Below are 18,093 nucleotides of genomic sequence, written 5' to 3'. Positions count from 1 at the left end.
AGGACATCCAAGTAGGATGTGTGCACCTAACAGAAGTGAGATTCCAAGCAGTCAGCGTAAGGTGTCCTGTGTCCGGAAGCCTCCACAGAACCTGCCCAGCGCCGACGCCGCACCAGCTAAGGCTTGGTTACAGCTCTGCCGTCTTCTAAGTCAGCGGGCCAGGAGGGGTGCCCACGCCTCAGCCTCCTCTTCCCTGTTGATGTTTGCTACAAGATGCCAGCTGCTCCAACACAGCAGGGAGCCTGAGAACCCTCCCTGGGGCTGCAGGCCTCTGGTTTTGAGGGACCTGCATTCCCTCTGCTCAGGAGCAGCTCTGGCCTGTACGTTACACAACCTACCCGCTCAGGCTAACAGCCCAGAGCAGCCTGATGGGCATATGAGAGAGATCCAAACCAGGAGGGTGGGAGAAACGAGGCAGTTTTATTGATGAGCATCAGAAGGTCCCGCATCAGGTGCGTGGGCGGGACAAGGCCCTGGCCCACATTTTATGCTTCTCCTCTGGCCTTGTGGGTGCAAACTTCTCCTGCAGTTTCTTCCACATGCTCTTATTTATCTCTTGAATCTCATCCAAAGTGTCTGCACAGGGAAAGAGAACAGGCTGAGTCTTCTTGCACTTGAGCATGAGGGGGCTCACAGGGCTTGTCCCCAGAAGCATGCTCTGCTTCCTTTGTCCACCAGGCAATGGTTGTATACCTCGAAGAGTGGCCATCACTGGCCATACAGACCCTGAGCCCTTACAACCTTAAGTTCAACTGGACAACCAGGACGAGACTACAGAGCTGCCACGCTGGGTCTGTGGCAACATGTCCAGCACTGGACAGAAAGGTCATACCTTCACAATGGTGGCGGGGTACGCGTGTGCATGTGGACAGAACCATGCTTAAGAGCCACACACGAGCCAGCTGGCAAGTGGTACACGCCTTTAATCCCTGCACTCAGGAGGCAGAGGAAGGTGGATAACCGAGTTCAAGATCAGCCTGGTCTGTACAGTGAGTGGAGGACAGCCAAAGCTAAACAAACTGTCTCATCCCTACCCGCCTGCACACACAATAATACACGCAGCTCTTCCCTAAGCCGAGAGCTTGGGCTGGGGGGGTGCTCCTTGGGGTGGTCCCGTGTCAGCATTCTGGCCTCTAGTCACCAACATGGCTCACCGCCCCACCCCAACTGTGACAGACCCAAATGTCTCCAGACATAGCAACATGTTCATGGGGCACAAAGCATGTCCTAGCAGAGAGCTAGTGATTTGAGACCTCTCATTTTATAATCTCTAAATATCAAGTTCAGACACTATCAGGCTCAATGTTAACAAACACGACGGCCTGAGTTCGTTTATGGGCAGTGGCTCCACACCAGCTTGGAACACTCACTGTGTGGCAGCCACCAGCACAGCCTCCCACCCTGGGACTTCACAAAGCGTGGCGCTGGGCTGGCTGCCGTCCTATACACTAAGGACCCGGTAGACAGCGTGGCCACACTGCAGGCCGGCTCCACACAACCGCAACACAAATGTGGGGTCTGCTGTGGGCACACTGCCAGTTTCCTGGGTCAACTTAACGCCAGACCGGCAGTCACCAGGCTCCCTGCGGTCTGGCAAAAGGGACAGGCACAAGATGGCTGGAACCAAGTCCATGATAATAAGTTCACTCTCAGATCCTTCACAAAGACACTCCATCACTGCTGGTGATGACATCATCAGGGATGTGGGAGTCAAATTATAGACGAGAGAAGCAACCAGCACAGAGAGATGCCTGGCGGGAGTCAGCACAGACACAGCAGAGGATACTACCAGGCTCCCATCTGCTCAGAAGGGAAAGCATTCTAGCAGGTTGACTCTCCACTGCCAAGAGGAAGGGAGATTTCTAGAGTGCCAGACAGCCAATGTCTGAGGGCCATGCCCTCCCAGAAAAGCTTAGCCTATTTTTATATACAATATCCTTGGCAATAAAAATAGCAATTTCCCAGTACCTACCTGCTCTGACCCTGTCCCCAACCTTTTCAGTGACAATGGAAATGGGGAAGTAAGGAGGGGCTGACTGGCAGGGCTTCCTTCCCACCAACTGAGCTCTAGTCATGACTCCCAAACAGACCTCGTTAAGACTCCTATCAAACCTGCAGACCACATCTCCTGGGACAGATAACTCACAGGCGGATATCCCCATACTCGTTTACTGAATGGCTTTTTGTTTTAATTAAAAGCCTCATTGTTTACAAAACCCCCTTAGGACCATAAAAATAAAATTATTTTCCTTCCACCCTGATTCCAATGACTTCCATTTGGCTAACATGTAGTCCCTTGTTTGCAGCCACCAGCCTTGAATTAAAAGTATTAAAGATGATTTTCTCTTCTAAATAATGCCTTTGACCTTTCCCAGGATCTGTGGCTCAAGCATATGAGCCCTCAAGCATATGAGCTTCAGGATTTCCCCTGGCTATTCAAAGCTTTCCATCATACAAAACTGTCTAATTGGGCAATCCTCCTCAGCCTCTTAGGCTCAGGGCGAACCAACCAGGGGCGGCAGGGGCGCCTTCATACCTGTGGACAGGATCAGCTTGTACTCTTCCACAGACAGGCCACTGAAGCTGGTGTCTCTGGGGCGAGGGTACTGGCACAGGGCAGAGAGAAGGGCACATTAGTTCTGTAGGACAGTGGCCTTGCTCTGGCTGGCGGGAGAGGCTGGAAGCCTGGCAGTGAGAGGGGTGGCGCCATCTGGAGGCCAGGACTCCTTCCAGCCAGCACTGTAGAGAATTCAGGCAGGCCCAGGCACTTCTCCTAACTGCGCAGGGACACTCCGTAGCCAGCGTCTGGAAGGAGTCCCTCTGCACACAGGCTGCCCCATTTGGCCATGTCTATTGGTGGAGCTGCTGAGCATGTTTTCAAGTCTGGGAAACCACGCTACGTGAAATGTGACAGTAGCCATGTCAAGGCTGAGGATAAGCCTGATGTGACAGGGCTGTCCTAGGACTCCATCTTTCTCAGCGTGTGACATCAGCTCCGTTACTGCGTGGGAAACATGAGCAGGAGCATGTGCTCGAAGGCACACAGAAGGATGGCTTTTTTCAGGGGATCTTTAAAGGCCTCGGCTGGGCACCATCACTGGCTTAGCAGAAAGTCCTGGCTACACTGAAAGTCACAAACACAATTCTTTACAAACACGGTATAATCAGCTTTTCACCCGTTCGCCTGGTCCTCCCATCCGAGGCGGGGTACAGAAGCCTGCGCCCACTCACCTTGTGTTTGTAGTAGTTTGAATGCAGTCGTGCTAAGCTTTCGTACATCTGATCACAGGCCTCAGGTTCTGCAATCTGAAAGACAGTGTGCCCCCAGGGAAGTGAGCGGAGGTGTGGGCCCACGCTGCACCACTACCTTGAGCGAGGGCTGAGTGTAACAACGCAGTCACAGAGGAGGGCACTGCTGTCCCGGGTCTGTGGGAAGCAAGCCTCCTACAGCTGCCGTGAGAAGTCACCTTTGTGGATGAAGGGCCCCACCTCACCCGCCCGACCTGCAGGATCCCTGAGCCCTCAACAAACAAACAAAAGTGTTCAGCAGTTCTTTGCACCTTCAGAACTACCACGCCAGCTGTGGGCTGCAAAGAACATGCTGGGGGCAATGTGGGCTCCAGGGATTCAGAAAGAAGTTCAAGTGATGGCAGGGGAAGAAAGGCCTCCCTCCTGGTGGAAGGGACCGTGGAGGATGCAGAGCACCTGCGTCTGCCTGAGGCCCAGGGGCCTGAGAAAGCCTGCAGTGAGGGGAAGAAGCTTTGTGAAATGACATCAGTATAGAGGTCTTACTCTTTTATGAAAAGACCAAACAACAATGAACAAATGAAACCTGCACTTTCATCTCTATGCAAGGAGCTGCTAAGACTGCAAGGGAGGAAGCCGGCCGGGGAACAGGACACACCTGCAATGCCAGCACGTGGGCAGGGTAGCTGTGTGAAGGTAGCCTGGGCTACATGGGACTCCAGCAGACCCTGGCCTGTACAGACACTGTTTTGAGAAGAACAGGGGTCATGCTGCAAAACAGATGAGCCAAGCAGGACCCAGCCAGCCTCCAGCTGTGTGCAGCCAGGAAGGAGGCCCAGAGGGAAGCAGAAAGCAAGCACCCGGTGCCCATCCAGGAAGGCAGGCAAGCCCTATTGGACATTAGGAAGACAGGCTTCCTGCCTTTCAGACCTTTCTATTTAACCCTTCCTTTTCTCCACCCTTGCCATTTGTCTCTGTATCTCATTACATTTCTCTGCAAGCAACTCTGAAAGCTCCCAGAACAAAACTCTCTTTTGTAGTTTTCCCAGAATACAAATGACAGCTTTTTTTTTTTTCCTGACTTAAATCCATTCTTAAAGAGTGAGCATATAAATAAATCAGGAGTTAAGCCCTCTTCTGCCTGTGTGTCAAGTGAGGTCCCAGCTCTCAGCCAACGCAGGATCAGAGACGCTTTCCTTTCTGTAGATGAACTCCTGCTCAAGGCTGGCAGGGGCTGTCCAGAAGCCACCAGTGGAGAAGGGCCGTGGGCTGAGACTAGGGTGAGCTCCATAACAAAGACATTAATTATAGGGTACAAAACAGGGAGAAATGTGGGGCTGGCAGTTCTCCCTGACTAGGGCTAGCAGGACAGAGGGCAGCAGCCATGTTCTCCAAGGAGAGAGCATTTGGCACACTGCTGCTACTGCTGCCTTTTTTTTTTTTTTTTTTTTTTGGAGGTGGGGGAGAAGATGCTGACAGGCTCTCTAGATAGTCCTGGCTGTCCTGGAACTCACTATTTAGATCAGCCTAGCACTGAAGTCAGAGCTCCTTCTGCCCCTGCCTTCTGAATGCTGAATTAAAGGTGTGCTATCAGCCTGCAGGCACACTGCTTCTTGAGTAGGCCACTGGAAGACAGAAGAAAGCAGCACACAAAGCTTGGGCCTCAGACATAGAATAAATCCCTCTCAAGTCAGATGTCAGGGTGTGGAAGCTCACGCTCATAACTGCAGTGCTGGCTGGCCTGTCTAGCTGAGAGAACCTATCTCAGAAGGAAGGGAGAAAAGAAAGGAGGGAGGGAGAGAAGAAAAAAGGTGGACAGCCCTTGAGGAATGACACCAGAAGTCGTCCTCTGACCTCTTCATGTACATGTGCAAATTGACATGCACACACCTCCACACATGCAGCTTCACATTCAAACAGGAGTTACACAACACCTAAATACCAACAGGAAAGGTCATTTCTTCTGCTTGTGCTCTCCACAGCCTGCACACGGCATCTGCCTTCATGGCCCTGGTGAGCCTCTGTGGTCACAGGGACATTGGGGCAGCTGCCCGGGTGGGATCCTGACACCACTGTTCACCAGCTACAGGATGTCTGGGCAAATCACTGACCCTGTGCCCATTCACTTAAAGAAAATTGCCACGTTCACATTGCTCTTGTGAAAATCTGATTACTTACAGGGCCCTTTCTGCCCATAATTTGGGCATGTTCTTCCTGAGACCCCGGACCTTCTCTCATGTGACCACTCAGGACAACTAACGTGGATAGAACACCATTATCAAATAACACGTGCCCACACTCCAATCCTGGCCATCGGGAAAACCCTCACAGGGCAGAGGACTACTCAGTGTGCTGCATCGTCCTGTGCCGTGATGCTCGCCTTTCACCCTGGGCCCCAGCCCTCCTCTAGCTACCGTCCATGTGTTGCCACTCTAGGTTTACAGTGAGGCTGACTAAAAGGGGTGACACTAATGGCCCTGCGCCCGAGGGTGGTGGAGGAAGGAGGGCGCGGCTGCCCCTGGCCCGCAGGTCCAGGGGATAGAGTCAGCGTCCGTCGGGGCTGCCGGCACAGGCCGGGGCCCACCTTACAACACAGACTAAGAAGACAGACCAACGCAACGTGTGCAGCGTGCTGCGGCCCTGCAGGGCCAAGGAAGACTGGGCAAACACCCAGCAGAGACCAGCAGGGACACAGGAAGGACCCAAAAAGTGGGTCTGACTGGCAGTGTGCAAGAGGCCTCACCAGGCCAGACGGGACCTGACCTGGACACCTCTGGGCAGCCACTAAGTATTCCATGGCCAGGCAAGAGGATCTGCCAAAAGCTGTTCTCATGGATGCTCATCTGCGCCTACCCTCTCGCCATCAGACTGCTTTCCTAGCGCCCTGCAGGTCAACCTGCACTTGCAACCAGCCCTGAGCCCCAGCAGTCTCCCTGTGGAGGCCGCCCTGCTCCTCTTCCAGCAGCTCTGCTTCTTCCTGCACCCGGCAGTAAGAGAGTCTCATCCTGTCCTCTGCTCACTCGCCTCTGATGGCAGCAGCAGACAGGATGAGTGCAGAGGACACGGCCACCCTCACAACTGTACCAGACCTGGCTGTAAAACTGAGGTGACCCTGGGAACCTCAACCTCCTCAGTGCCCTTTGTCCCTCAGTGTTCAAGGAGTTTTGTAGCAAGGGATGGCGGCATAGGTCTATAATCTCAGAACTCAGAAGGTAGGAGGATGGTGAGTTCAAGGCCAGCCTGGGGATCTAGTTAGTTATCACAAAACTGCCAGTCACCTAATTTCCTAACAGGTGAGGTGTTAGGAGTTTGCATTATGTCAATCCCTAGCAAATTCTTACTGGCTAAGGAGAGACAGCAAGCAACATGGCCTATTCCAGGATCTGTGTTGCATCTGGCTGCAGCTTGGCAATTAAAAATCCTACTTAACAGCTGCCAACGGGATCCCTGTCTTCTTCCCAAAGCCTCGTCCTGTACCCACGTACACCTTATTCATAGACTAGCACAAACACTCTGGAGCCTGGGATACCCAGCATTTCTCATGAAACGTCCTCTGGGTTTTAGGAAAGACTCCTGCATACAAAGCTTTAAATTACCTGGATTTTGCATTTGCACCTAATGAGATTATGGACATTCTGGGACAAAGAGCCGCACATGGGCATTATGAAAAATTCAACGCTGCTCCCCAAACTGGAATGAAATGGAGGCTCCGAGACACGCGCCCTTTACAGCTCCATCTCGTTCCCTCTGCATTCCCTGTTCAGCCGTCAGTAAATTTCTCTTTACCATATTAAACTTTTATACATACAAATCTACAGCAGTGCCGTAGGCACTGATTTCGATTTTCAAAATTGAATTTTGGGTGGTGACAGCAATTCGTACTGTGGCCCCTATTCCACTCACACAAAGGGAGCAGAAGCACGTTGGGGAGGGTGCTGCAGACTGTGCTGCTAATTAGGTGGGGCTGGATCTGGTCCAGGAGGCTCTGTAAGGAGGTTTCCTGACTCCGTAATGAACTTCTAACACGAACCATGCTGTCTTGGAGCACATTCCTGTCAATGCAACTAGACATCCATTTCTTAAGCACCTACTATGGACAGTGCATGGCTAGGGGAGCAGACGGTGAGGGCAGGAAGGAGAAGCCAGCAGTCAAACTGAGGGGACAAGAGACATGTGCACTGAAAACCAACCAGACTGAGCTGTGTGGAGCTGAGCGGAGTCAGGAAACGGCAGTACTGCAGAGCTGAACAAGACAGGTGTGAGAGAAAGGATGGCGTGGCACACAGAGCATAGAGCAGACACGGTCCCTAACTCTCTGCTTGAGCAGCACGGATGGATGGGAGGAGAGCTGTGAGAGGGCTCGGGACAAGCAGTTTCAGGAGGGGGGCTTCCATGGCCGCAGCCACCTGACTGTTGGCAAGCTGTGCTCAGGTTTTAATGTGTGGAGTAGAGTGGTCTAAAGTCGCTGGGTCTCAAAGATTAAGAGAGACTCAAGCTCTAAAGGCAAAGCAAGGGCCCGCAAGTACAGGTTGTGAGGGTGAGATCCTGTCAGGTGAGAGGCACGGCTGGGAAGCCAGGCTGGACCTGGCCACGATGGGCTGACAGGCACTGAAGGCTCAGGGATGAGGATGTGGCGACCACTGAGAGCAGCCGTTCACCCCCTGTGAGAGGAACAGCTGCACTTTTATGCACACAAGAACCAACACAGCTCCCAGCTCCAAACACCCTGATCTGCCAATCCACTGCAGCCGTCGGTCCTACAGTCCTTTCCTCACAAACCATTTTTGTAGTGCCCTCAAGATACAGATGCAAGAGCATACTGTCCTCAGACCACGTCCCCAAAGCCTGATTCAGTGGCTGCTGATACTCCTGAGCCACTGAGATGCTGAGGGTCAGGCCTTGCCTGGACATTTACACGCCTTGGATTCTCTCTGAGGATGTGCTAGAAATCCAGCAAAGCCTGACATCTTTTTCCTTTGCCCACCTTTTAACTCCCCGCCCCAGGCAGCAGCACCTCCAGACCCTTCCCAGAGTGGCCTGAGCTGGCTAGGCTGGTCTGGCAGAGCTTTCGGAAAGCCGCCCTGCACCTGAACACGTTAGAGAGATCTGCTCTATGCCTGCAGTTAAGTCAATAAGCACAGCTGTTTGCCCCTTCCCCCACGCTGAGACGCTTTTGTGAAGCTCTGGGTGCTGCAGGGAATGAGGACTCTTTAAGAAAACTATGCTCAATGGAGACAAGACCCACAACCCTGAGCTTCAAAAGGGAACAGCAGGAGACAGGGTGGTAGGTGCTCCATGTGCTCCTGCGGCCAGCTTCCCTCCTGCTGGGTTTAGGGTAAGGGCAACTTCTGGTGGCTAAGGAGGCAGAGGGCTCTGTGCTCAGGTCTGCAGTCTGAATTACTAATTGCCTTTCTGCACTGCTGTCCCACTGAGGTCAGGACCACCTTCTTGTTGCACTGGGGGGGGGGGGCGCAGTGATTGGAGCAGAGTAAAGGAAGTAGCCCGAGCTCTTTCTCTGTCTCAACTGCTGTGATCCAAAAGGTCTGCTCACTGAATGGGAGGGACTTGATGCTCCAAGAAGAAACTTAACAGGAGGTCTCTCAACAGGACAGACAGCAGGGGCCAGCAGACCTGGGCACAGCAGCTGAGCCGTTTACTTGCTCTTATATTGTCAAGGGACCTGAGTCAGTGGTTTTACTTTTCTGATTTGACTTCGTATCTGTAAAAATCAGGACAGTAATGGCTGCTTCACTTGGTGGCACAAAGGATAAAATCAGAGGAGATGTGCCAAGTGCTCTATGCACCGGCTAAGGTCCTTGTTAGGTCACAGGAAGCCAAGAGGCCAGGAGGATACCTGTCTCAGCAAGGCTGCTCAACACAGCAGCCTCCACCCCCTCCAGTTCCACTTTCTGGACAAGTGACGGAAAGGTGGGGGCAGAGCATTCAGCCACCCCCGGGGCCTGTCCCCGCCTTCTGCTGTCGGTTAATGAAGCGTCTCTCAGAACCACCTTCCTTTCTCAAGGTCTTTTATAAGTGATCCGGGGGTGGCAGTGGGAGTGACTCACACACTGTTCTCTAGCCCAGCCAAGGACCAAAAATCATCACCAAGATTGACTAAGCCCAGGCAGGCTCAATTTCAGGTGACATCAGGATGAGCTACGACAGAGGTCCTAAGTAATGTGCCTGCTGCCACCAGGACGCCCTGGTTCACTCCACCCAGAACACATCCATCAGCTGCTGGCGGAAGCACTGGTAAAGCCGACTTGTATTTGCAGCTATGAGTCAAGTCTGTGTGGGCCTCAGCTGATCAGAAACTGCGTCCCTAGGATGTTTCTGATGACAAAGGATAACAACTCCCAAAGAGAAAGCTCCCCCCTCCTGGCTGGCTGTTTTATGCTAACAATAAAATAGGTGAGTGTCGGTCTCTCTTCCCCAGGTATCTAGCCTCTGGCTGTCCAACTCTAAGCTGTGTCAGCAGTGCCTGGAACTCCGCAGGACATGGGCCAGTGACGACCACTAGACACGACGTTTGAGGACCCAGTGTATAGAGTGACAGCCTCACCCCCACCCTGACTCCCAAAAGTCCCGGGCCAGACCTGCCATATCCATGTTACCATCAACAGTCTGGTCACAAGGCTGCCACCCGAGTGGTCTCACTTGCAAGGTGAGCTGGTTTAGCTGGGCTGCAACAGGCTGCACGTCTCCATGTTACGCTTTGGCAGGTGGTGGTCCATTCACGGGTCATCTGTTTCGCCGGTACGCGTGCTGCGCGCCTCACTCTGACCTCCTGCCTACTTGACATTTCCACTTGGAAGTCAGTCTCCGCGGCATCTCAAAGTCACAGCATCTACCATCGAACGTGCCGTTTTTTCCCACACCCCACCTGCTCCTCGCCTAGTCTTTCCCATTTCAGTAAATGGCACCCAGCTGCTCCAGCCAAAAAAAGAAAAAGGGGGAAAATCTAGGTGCCGTCCTTGGCTCCTCTTTCCTTTCACCCCACAGCCAGGACATCTACGTTGTCAACGCGACTTGCACCCTTCTCCAAGCCACCAGCAGGGGCGACACAGAAGGCTTATCCGTGGCCTCGTTTCTCTAGTCTTCTAATCCATTTAGAGAGTAACTTCTTAAAATCTGGGCACACTGGCCAATTGATAAGATCTGACTAGGGGGGCTGGAGGGTTGAACTGGCTGCGCAGTTAAAAAGAACCCAGGTTCCGGTCCTAGTACCCAGCCAGTGGCTCACAACCACTCGTTTAACTTCAGTTTCAGGAGCTCCCACGCCCTCTTCTGGCCTCCGCAGGCACTGCACTAACATGGCGCACAGATAGCCGCGTACATTAAAAAAAACAGAAACCTAAAAACTGTGTGGTGCCTGGCTCCCGCCTTCCTTCAGCATCAAACCTTAGCTGTGGACACGCCACTCACTCCCCTTCGTTCAGGCTTGGTTCCTCTAATTGGCCCGTGTGGCTTCCTCGGCGTGCCTGCGCCTCGAGCTTGGTTAACTCTGTGTAACTTCCTCAGGCAGGCCCCAGGGACACAGTACTCCTCGGGGCCGTCTCCCGCGCCTGCTTATTCCTGGGTCCCGAAGGAGAACTCAAAGCCACGGCCTTATCGAATTCACTGCCGACTCCCCCAGGGCCTAACCCAGTTCGTGGCACATGTCCGCGCTTCGCATGGGAACCCGTGACCACTGCGGGGCGAAAAGGCCTACGACTCACACGAGGGACCTGCGTGGGAGACGCAAACCTGTGACAGCCCGGCGGTGGCGGAAGCAGAACCGTTAGGCGGGCGCCCGGGCGGAGGTCCCTGGGGAGGGGCTCGGCTCCCACCCAGCGGCAACCTCACGCAAGAAACAGCCCCGCCTTACACTGGTTCTTAAGCGGCCTCGGGGCCTCGGGGGGGGCGTCACTGGTCACTGCAAGGTGCGGCCGAGGAAGGAAACACAAGGGCGTCGCAGCCCGCCGCGAACTGGAACGCGGGTCACCGCGCACACGTGCGGCCCGGCAGGGAGGCCGACGCATGCGCACGCCGCCCCCCTCGCCGGCCCTCGCTCCGACGTCCCCAACCTCTTCCCCTCCGGTCACCTGGGTGTTCTCTCCCTCCCGAAAGGCCTGTGCTACCCGCTGCCGCAGGTAAGCGCCCAAGTCCCGGCCCCGTTTGGTCTCGTCCACTGGCCATTCCTCACAGAGCTTAAGGAAACGACGGTAGCGGAGAGCGGCCATCTTGGGCCCCGCTTGCCCCGCCCCTGGGGGGAGGAGTCAAGGTCCGGAGGGCGCGTGCGCACTAAGGCGCACTGGCCTCCCCAGCGGACATGCGCAGTTTCGCCGACGGCCTGCTGCCCTCCAGGCAGCGGCGCTGCTCACCTGGGAGTGCGAGCCCTGAGCTATTCAGATTCTCGGTCCGGGAACTCGACCAGCTCCCAGGGGCAAAGCAGACGAGGTGTACCCTGGGGACAGCTTTGCTTTTCGTTTTCAATGACTTCACCAGCTCGAGTCTAAAAGAGCTTCCCAGGAGACCTTGTTGTTTTGCATAAACGAAACATTTGCATGTAAATGCTGGTTGTTATTGGATAAAAATGTGTTTGAACTTCGTCTCTGGCGGGCACTGGTCGTACCACACACACATAGCTGCCCCACTTACTGCCCTGTACTTATCTCTACCGCTTGGACCTCTGTTACAGTTTCTCAACTGCCATCACTCTCCGGCCTCCCAATAAACTCTGTACCACGTACACAGGTTTCCTATGTAGTACCAAAAAGGTTGCAGGCATGCTGGCCTGTGTCTTTAATTCCTGCACTTGGGAGGCAGAGGAAGGCGGGGATATCTCTGAATTCTAGGCCAGCCTGATCTACACAGAGAAACTGTCCCGAAAACAAAACAAAGACAGTTGTGAGCCGTCACGTGGACTTCTGCCAGAGCAGCCAAGTTCCTTAACCAGAGTCATCTCTTCAGTCCAAATGTACTGTCTTAACAGGGTGCTTGCTACATGGTTTGGGATGACCTTGAATTTGACATCCTCCAGCCTCAGCCTCCCAGAATTATAGGCATATATACCACCAGTGAAGGACCGTTACGTGCTGGCCGACCTCCCCATATACAAACATGTTTTACTTTTGTGTACCCCTGGCTGTCCTGGAACTCACTGTGTAGACCAGGCTGACCTTGAACTTAGATATCCACCTGCCTCTGCCTCCAGAGGCCAGTACTAAAGGTCTGCACCACCACAGCCCGGCTGCTCTTGATATTTTTAAACAGCAAACTGTAGTGGAAGTTTTGGTGTCTTTAAAAACTCAGTTATGTTACGTAAACATGTTTTTGATGTGGGGCTGATTCAGATGCTCCACAGCAGCAAACTATTTGCAGGCTCTGAGAGGGGCTCTTTGCCAGCTGTGTGGAGTTTAACTCTTAGGACTCTGGAAAGGGGGAAAAAAGGTCAGAGCCCAGAACATTGAGGGGCTCCAAGGAAGAAGGCTGTTGATGGTCCCCCGATCCTGCTGCTCCTGGTTGCTGTTGATGCAGTTTGTTGAGAAGTTGGAGATATCCTGAAACGAAGATTGTACTTGCCCCAAGGAACCCAAGGACCTTAGCCATCAGGAAGTAGCAAAAGAGACCTATGCCCCCTCTCCCTACTAACTTTCTTTCTTTTCTACCTTGTATTGGGGTGTTAGAAGGTACTGGGTTGAAGAAGGGAGGAAGAGGCGTAAGAAACCAAATAAATAGTTTAAAAAGTCGTGCTGACAGGGAATTTCACATTTTTTTTGTTTTGCACTTGACTCAAAGAAATTAGTGTTCAATGAGTGAGTGAACAAAGCCACATTCCAACCTCGGTCTGTCATATCCTCAAGCCTGTCAGCATCAGGAGGGAGGCAGGCAGGCGTGAACTTCCTCTGGTACCCTGGCACCTTTCTCTACCTCTCACTGTACTTGTTACTCAAGTGGAAGGAAAAACCATTCGCTGTCATCAAGTTACCCTCCTTCCTGCCTAAGAGAGGGGTCTCCCATCTCTGTCTCCCAGTTCAGCTGTGGCCAGCCAAGTTCTCTTTCAAGGCAGACCTGGGTTGGGTCCCTGTGGTTTTCAGCCCAGCCCTCAGTAAACAGTAAACAGACCTCAGGAACTTTGGCTGGAAAAGAGAGCTAAGGTGAGGCTGTGAGGGGCTTGGCATGTGATGGGGTGATCAGGGCCGTTTCCTGGGGCCCTGCCATCCAGCACCTCACCTTGGCATGGCGCCCCAGCCTAGACCTTCCATTAACTCTGGAGCTGTGGGAAATCGTTCTGGGTTTAAACCACCCACGGATCTGCTCAGATTAAAACCCCTCCTTCTGCCTCTTCCCACTCCCGCCCAGGCCCACCTCCGACTGCTGCCAGGCTGCCCCTGATCTTCCTCCCGCATTTCCCTGTACAGTCGGGTAATATTTCTTTCTCCGTGTTCCACAGCACTGACTAACACAGCCGAGCTCTGCTTCACGATAGGAAAAATGAGGAGAGAGTTACCAGGTAATTTTTTCAGGAGAGCATCAGAGATTACAGTGTGGCTAGGCAATATATAGAACCACCTTTTTCTTCCCCGCTTTGATGTTTATTTTATTAACTTGTTCGTATTTTATCAGTAAGGCGTTTTGATAAGTTGTACGCTTGTGTGTCACGTATGTGTCTGGTAGAGTGATAGAAGGTTGTGAGCTGCGTTATGAGTGCTAGGGAATCAATTGTGGGTCCTCTTTTTTGTGTGTGTGCTGGGCATGGAGACAGGGTCTCTCTGTGTAGCCCTGGCTGTCCTGGGACTTGCTATGTAGACCTGGCTGGCTTGGAACTCACAGAGATCCACCTACTTTTGCCTCCTGAGTGCTGGGATTAAAAGCGTGTGCCACTGTGCCTGGCTCCAACTCTCTAGTCCTCGTGTTTTTGCTATATAGCCCAGGCTGGCCTCAGACTGGAGCAATAGAAATGCAGCAATAGAAAGCTGTGCAGCTGCTTGGGGCGTGCAGCCCAGAGGCTGGCAAGAGAGCGCTCTAGGTGAAGGTGCTTGCCGCCAAACTTGAGGACCTCTGTGGTGGAAAGGAGAGAAGTGACCCCTTTCTGTAAGTTATTTACAGCAGGTAAAGGCATTTTCTGCCAAGCCTAATGATCTGAGTGAGTTTTGTCTCTGGAACCCACACGGTGGGTGACTGGCATCCCTCAAGGACTATGGCCCTGGTGCACCTGTACACAGACAGAGAGTAAGAAAGTAAATCAATGCAACTTTATTTTCGAGACAGGACCTCACTATGTAGTCCTGGCTGGCTGGTAGTAAGTACATCAGGCTGGCCTTGAACTCACAGAGATCTGGCTACCTCCCTCTCCTGAATGCTGAGATTAAAGGCACATGCTACCATGCCCAGCTAAATATAATAGACTATTTTTGTTGTTGTTGTTTCCAAGACAGGGTTTCTCTGTGTAGCCTTGGCTTTCCTGGACTCACTTTGTAGACCAGGCTGGCCTGGAACTCACAGAGATCTGCCTGCTTCTGCTTCCCTGAGTGCTGGGATTACAGGGGTGCACCACCACAGCCAGCTAATAGACTTTTTAAAGTTATCAAAAACTTAAAAATAGTAACAGACCAGATTGTGGTGGCACACGCCTTTCATTCCAGCACTTGGAGGCAGAAGCGGGCAGAATGCTGAGTTCCAGGCCAGCCTGGTCTACCAGAGTTCCAGGACAGCCAGGATAACACAGAGAAACCCTGTCTCAAAACAAACAAAAATTCCAAGCCAGGCCTGGTGTCTCTTTTCCTGGTGCCTGCGGATCCTGATGTGGAACTCTGAGGTGTCCCCCGAACCACGTCTGCCCGCGTGCCACCATACCATGCTCCCTGCCATGCTGATAAAGGATTAACCTCTGAGATGAGTATGGAATCCACCTCGGTGGGAGGGGTAATCCCTGACTGAATTGCTGTTGTTGGCACAGACCTGAGTCATTCCGGGAACCACCACCTAAAAATGGCAAGGCAGGCTGCCAGGCAAAGGGACAGCGGAGGCCTCGGAGCAACCAGCCTTGGGTGTTCAGTGCCCTTTAATGTTTGTTTCTTCAGTTGCTCTGAGCTTCTTTTTCTTCCTTGTCTGTTACTTTGTGGGGACATGTCTGGAAGTCAGGCAGGAGCTGCTTTTCTCCGCCCACCTCGTGGGTTCTGTAGCTCAGACTTCATTCCTTAGGCTTGGCAGCAAGTGCCTTGACCTAACGAACCACCTCAGAGGCCCCTCTTTATTTCTTGTTCTGAGACAGGGTCTCATGCAGCCCAGGTTGGCCTGGAAATCACTATATAGCCCAGGAAGTTCTGCCTCCACCTCCCCAGTGCTGGGGTTGCAGCGCATACTACTCTGATTTATAAAATTCTGGGGATCAAACCAGGGCCTCTTGGATGTCAGGCAAGCTCTCTACTGAGCTACTCCCTAGTCCTTGAGCTCCGCTGTCTTCATTTTAAAACAAGAACTATTGGTACAGACCAATGGATTGGGAAGGGTGACACCGGGGGCGCAAGGGCAATTTTCGAGATACAGTGTCTTTGAGGCCAGCATGGGCCAATAAATAAATAAAGAGGGCAGGGGCGCAGCTGGGTCAGTAGAGCACTAGGCTGGTTCCAGCCTTAGCACTACATTAAGGGCCTGGAAGCTCATACTCTTAATTCTCATGTTTGAGAGTCAGAGGAAGGCTGATTTCTGTGAGTTCAAGACCAGCCAGGGCTACACAGTAAAACACTGTTTCAGAAAACCAAACCAATCAAACTTAACATAAATAAAGAAAATGGGAATTACATGGAAAGTGAATGTAGCGTAGCCTGGCATGGTGGCACACACCTTTAATCCCAGCACTCAGGAAGGCAGAGGCAGGCAGATCTCTGTGAGTTCGAGGCCAGCCTGGTCCACAAAGCAAGTCTAGGATAGCCAAGGCTACACAGAGAAACCCTGTCTCGAAAAACAAACAAACAAAAATAATAACAATAATAATAATAGTAAAGTACCATCTGACCCTTTAGTCTCTGCACCAATCATTGCGCACAGATTAAATTTATAGTTTCCATGATGGCTCAGGTGCCACTACTACCCTCCTTTTCAAGGTGGAAACTGAGGCTAAGATTGGCCAGGGTCAGCAGCTGGGAAGTGGCAGGGTCCAGACTTGAGCCCATCCATCTTTGCAGCATCGCCCCCGTAAGCCAAAGGCACGGTCTTCACGCCTGGCAGGCCTAAGCCGGCACAGACATGGGGGGGGGGGCACTTATATGTCTCTCTCCAAGGGCTCCGGCTCCTCGTGACCTTGACTTGCCTACGACCCTTTTCCGCCTTCCCCTTTGTGGGTGGTTTGAACCAGATTCTGGGCCCAGTAGCTTGTCGATCACCCAGCGCCATTCTGGGCACGTTAATGGGTACTGCCTGGAGTGCGGCTCAGTGGCGCCGGCCTCATGGGGAGCTGATGACCATTTTAACTGCCACCTGCTGGCTGCCACTCATTTCCCAGCCTGTGCAGCCTCCCGTTTCAGTGGAAAGCCCCACCGGCCCACTCCTCCCCAGCCTCTTGGAATGAGTATTTGGGGAACCCTAATCGCTCTTTATAGAAACCAGGCATTTAGCAAGGGAGGGGGGCTGCCAGGGGGAGCGCTGCTTCCGACTCCAAGTTATAATGATTCCAGTAATCTAGACATCGAATCGCACATTTAAATCGTGTGAAAGTAAAAATATCGTTTTGTAATGCTGGTGTTAATAATGTAAACATTAAAAGGGAATTAAATGCTTAGCTGCAATTTCCTCTTTCAGCCTAGCCCGCTGCAGGAGAGGATTGGCTCCAGCACACCGAGGTATGTTACCGGGACCCTGCCTAGGCCTCAGAATAGTCGCCTCATGTCCCCAAAGAAATTGTAGTTGATGGTGGATGGGTGTCTTTAAACACACTTTAAAGACAGCTCCAGGTAGGCTGGAGAGGCTGGGCATCCAGAAGTCCTAAACTCTGCCACGAGTGATAGATACCTCACCATCTGCCCAGGGACCTGCTGCTCTCAGCCCCACACCGTGACCCATCACTTGTCTCCTTCTGTCTCCCAGGTCACTGTCTGACTTCCTGTGTCGCCCAGCACCCAGCATCCCTTCACTGACTTCCTGTGTCAGCCTGGCCCTTCACAGGGGCTGGCGCTGCCCTTACATGAGTGAGCGCAGGTTCCCCCACCAGAGGATGGCAGCAGTGGAGTCCCTGAGCTGGAGCTGCAGGCAGTTGTGAACCGTGCATAGGAATTGAACTCGGGTCCTCTACAAGAGCATTACTCCCGGCTCTGCACTGCTAAGCCACTTCTCCAGCTTCTAGGATGAGTTATTCTAGAGTGGCACTCTGCCCCTCCCTTTAGCAATCAGACAATCTGCCCCAAGGAACGGGGATTCCCCCCCCCCAACTGTCATGTTTGGGAGAAAGAAGAGACTGAAGCTGGGAGGCTACTCAGAGGGGGAGCATGTCTCCCAGAAAGAGGCTTCACACAGTCCTGACAGCTTGTCAGATCACCTTGTGGGAGAGACTGAAGCAGAGACAATGATGGGTCCGTGATGGGCAGGGCCACACAGGAACGGGAACCACTTGGGTGCACCTTCTTCTTGGCCTTTGTTTAAACTTAAACTTCATGTCAGGGAACTTCATAACATGAGGGAGGGGAGGCCGCTGGGCCCCTTCATTTGTTCTTCTTTTGAATAAATCTCCTTTTCCTGCTTTTCACTGTTACATGTCTGTTTAATTGACCTATTGAGGGAATAGGTGACAGAGGAAGGATGTAAGGGCCGCTAGGGCCAGGCTCTGTCCCCAACAACTCTGGTAATGAAGTATGTGGGGTAAATGGCACT

General features: G+C 52.7%; 1 protein-coding gene across 1 annotated transcript; it reads right to left on the bottom strand.

The window, feature by feature from the left end:
* Window positions 1-401: 401 nt before the first annotated feature.
* On the bottom strand, window positions 402-11,498 carry LOC129676684 (ubiquinol-cytochrome-c reductase complex assembly factor 2). The gene is made up of 4 exons (XM_055607190.1): window positions 11,331-11,498; window positions 3,232-3,306; window positions 2,537-2,606; window positions 402-576 (listed from the first exon to the last, which is right to left on the bottom strand). Exons 1-4 carry the CDS (start codon window positions 11,466-11,468, stop codon window positions 449-451), a joined length of 411 nt encoding a protein of 136 aa, XP_055463165.1. The 5' UTR covers window positions 11,469-11,498; the 3' UTR covers window positions 402-448.
* Window positions 11,499-18,093: the final 6,595 nt, after the last annotated feature.

Source organism: Psammomys obesus, unplaced genomic scaffold, assembly GCF_907164565.1.
Source record: "Psammomys obesus unplaced genomic scaffold, mPsaObe1.curated_primary_1811, whole genome shotgun sequence".
Classification (NCBI taxonomy): Eukaryota; Metazoa; Chordata; class Mammalia; order Rodentia; family Muridae; genus Psammomys; species Psammomys obesus.
Note: the sequence above shows the minus strand (reverse complement) of the source record. Positions and strands in the feature narration are given on the sequence as shown.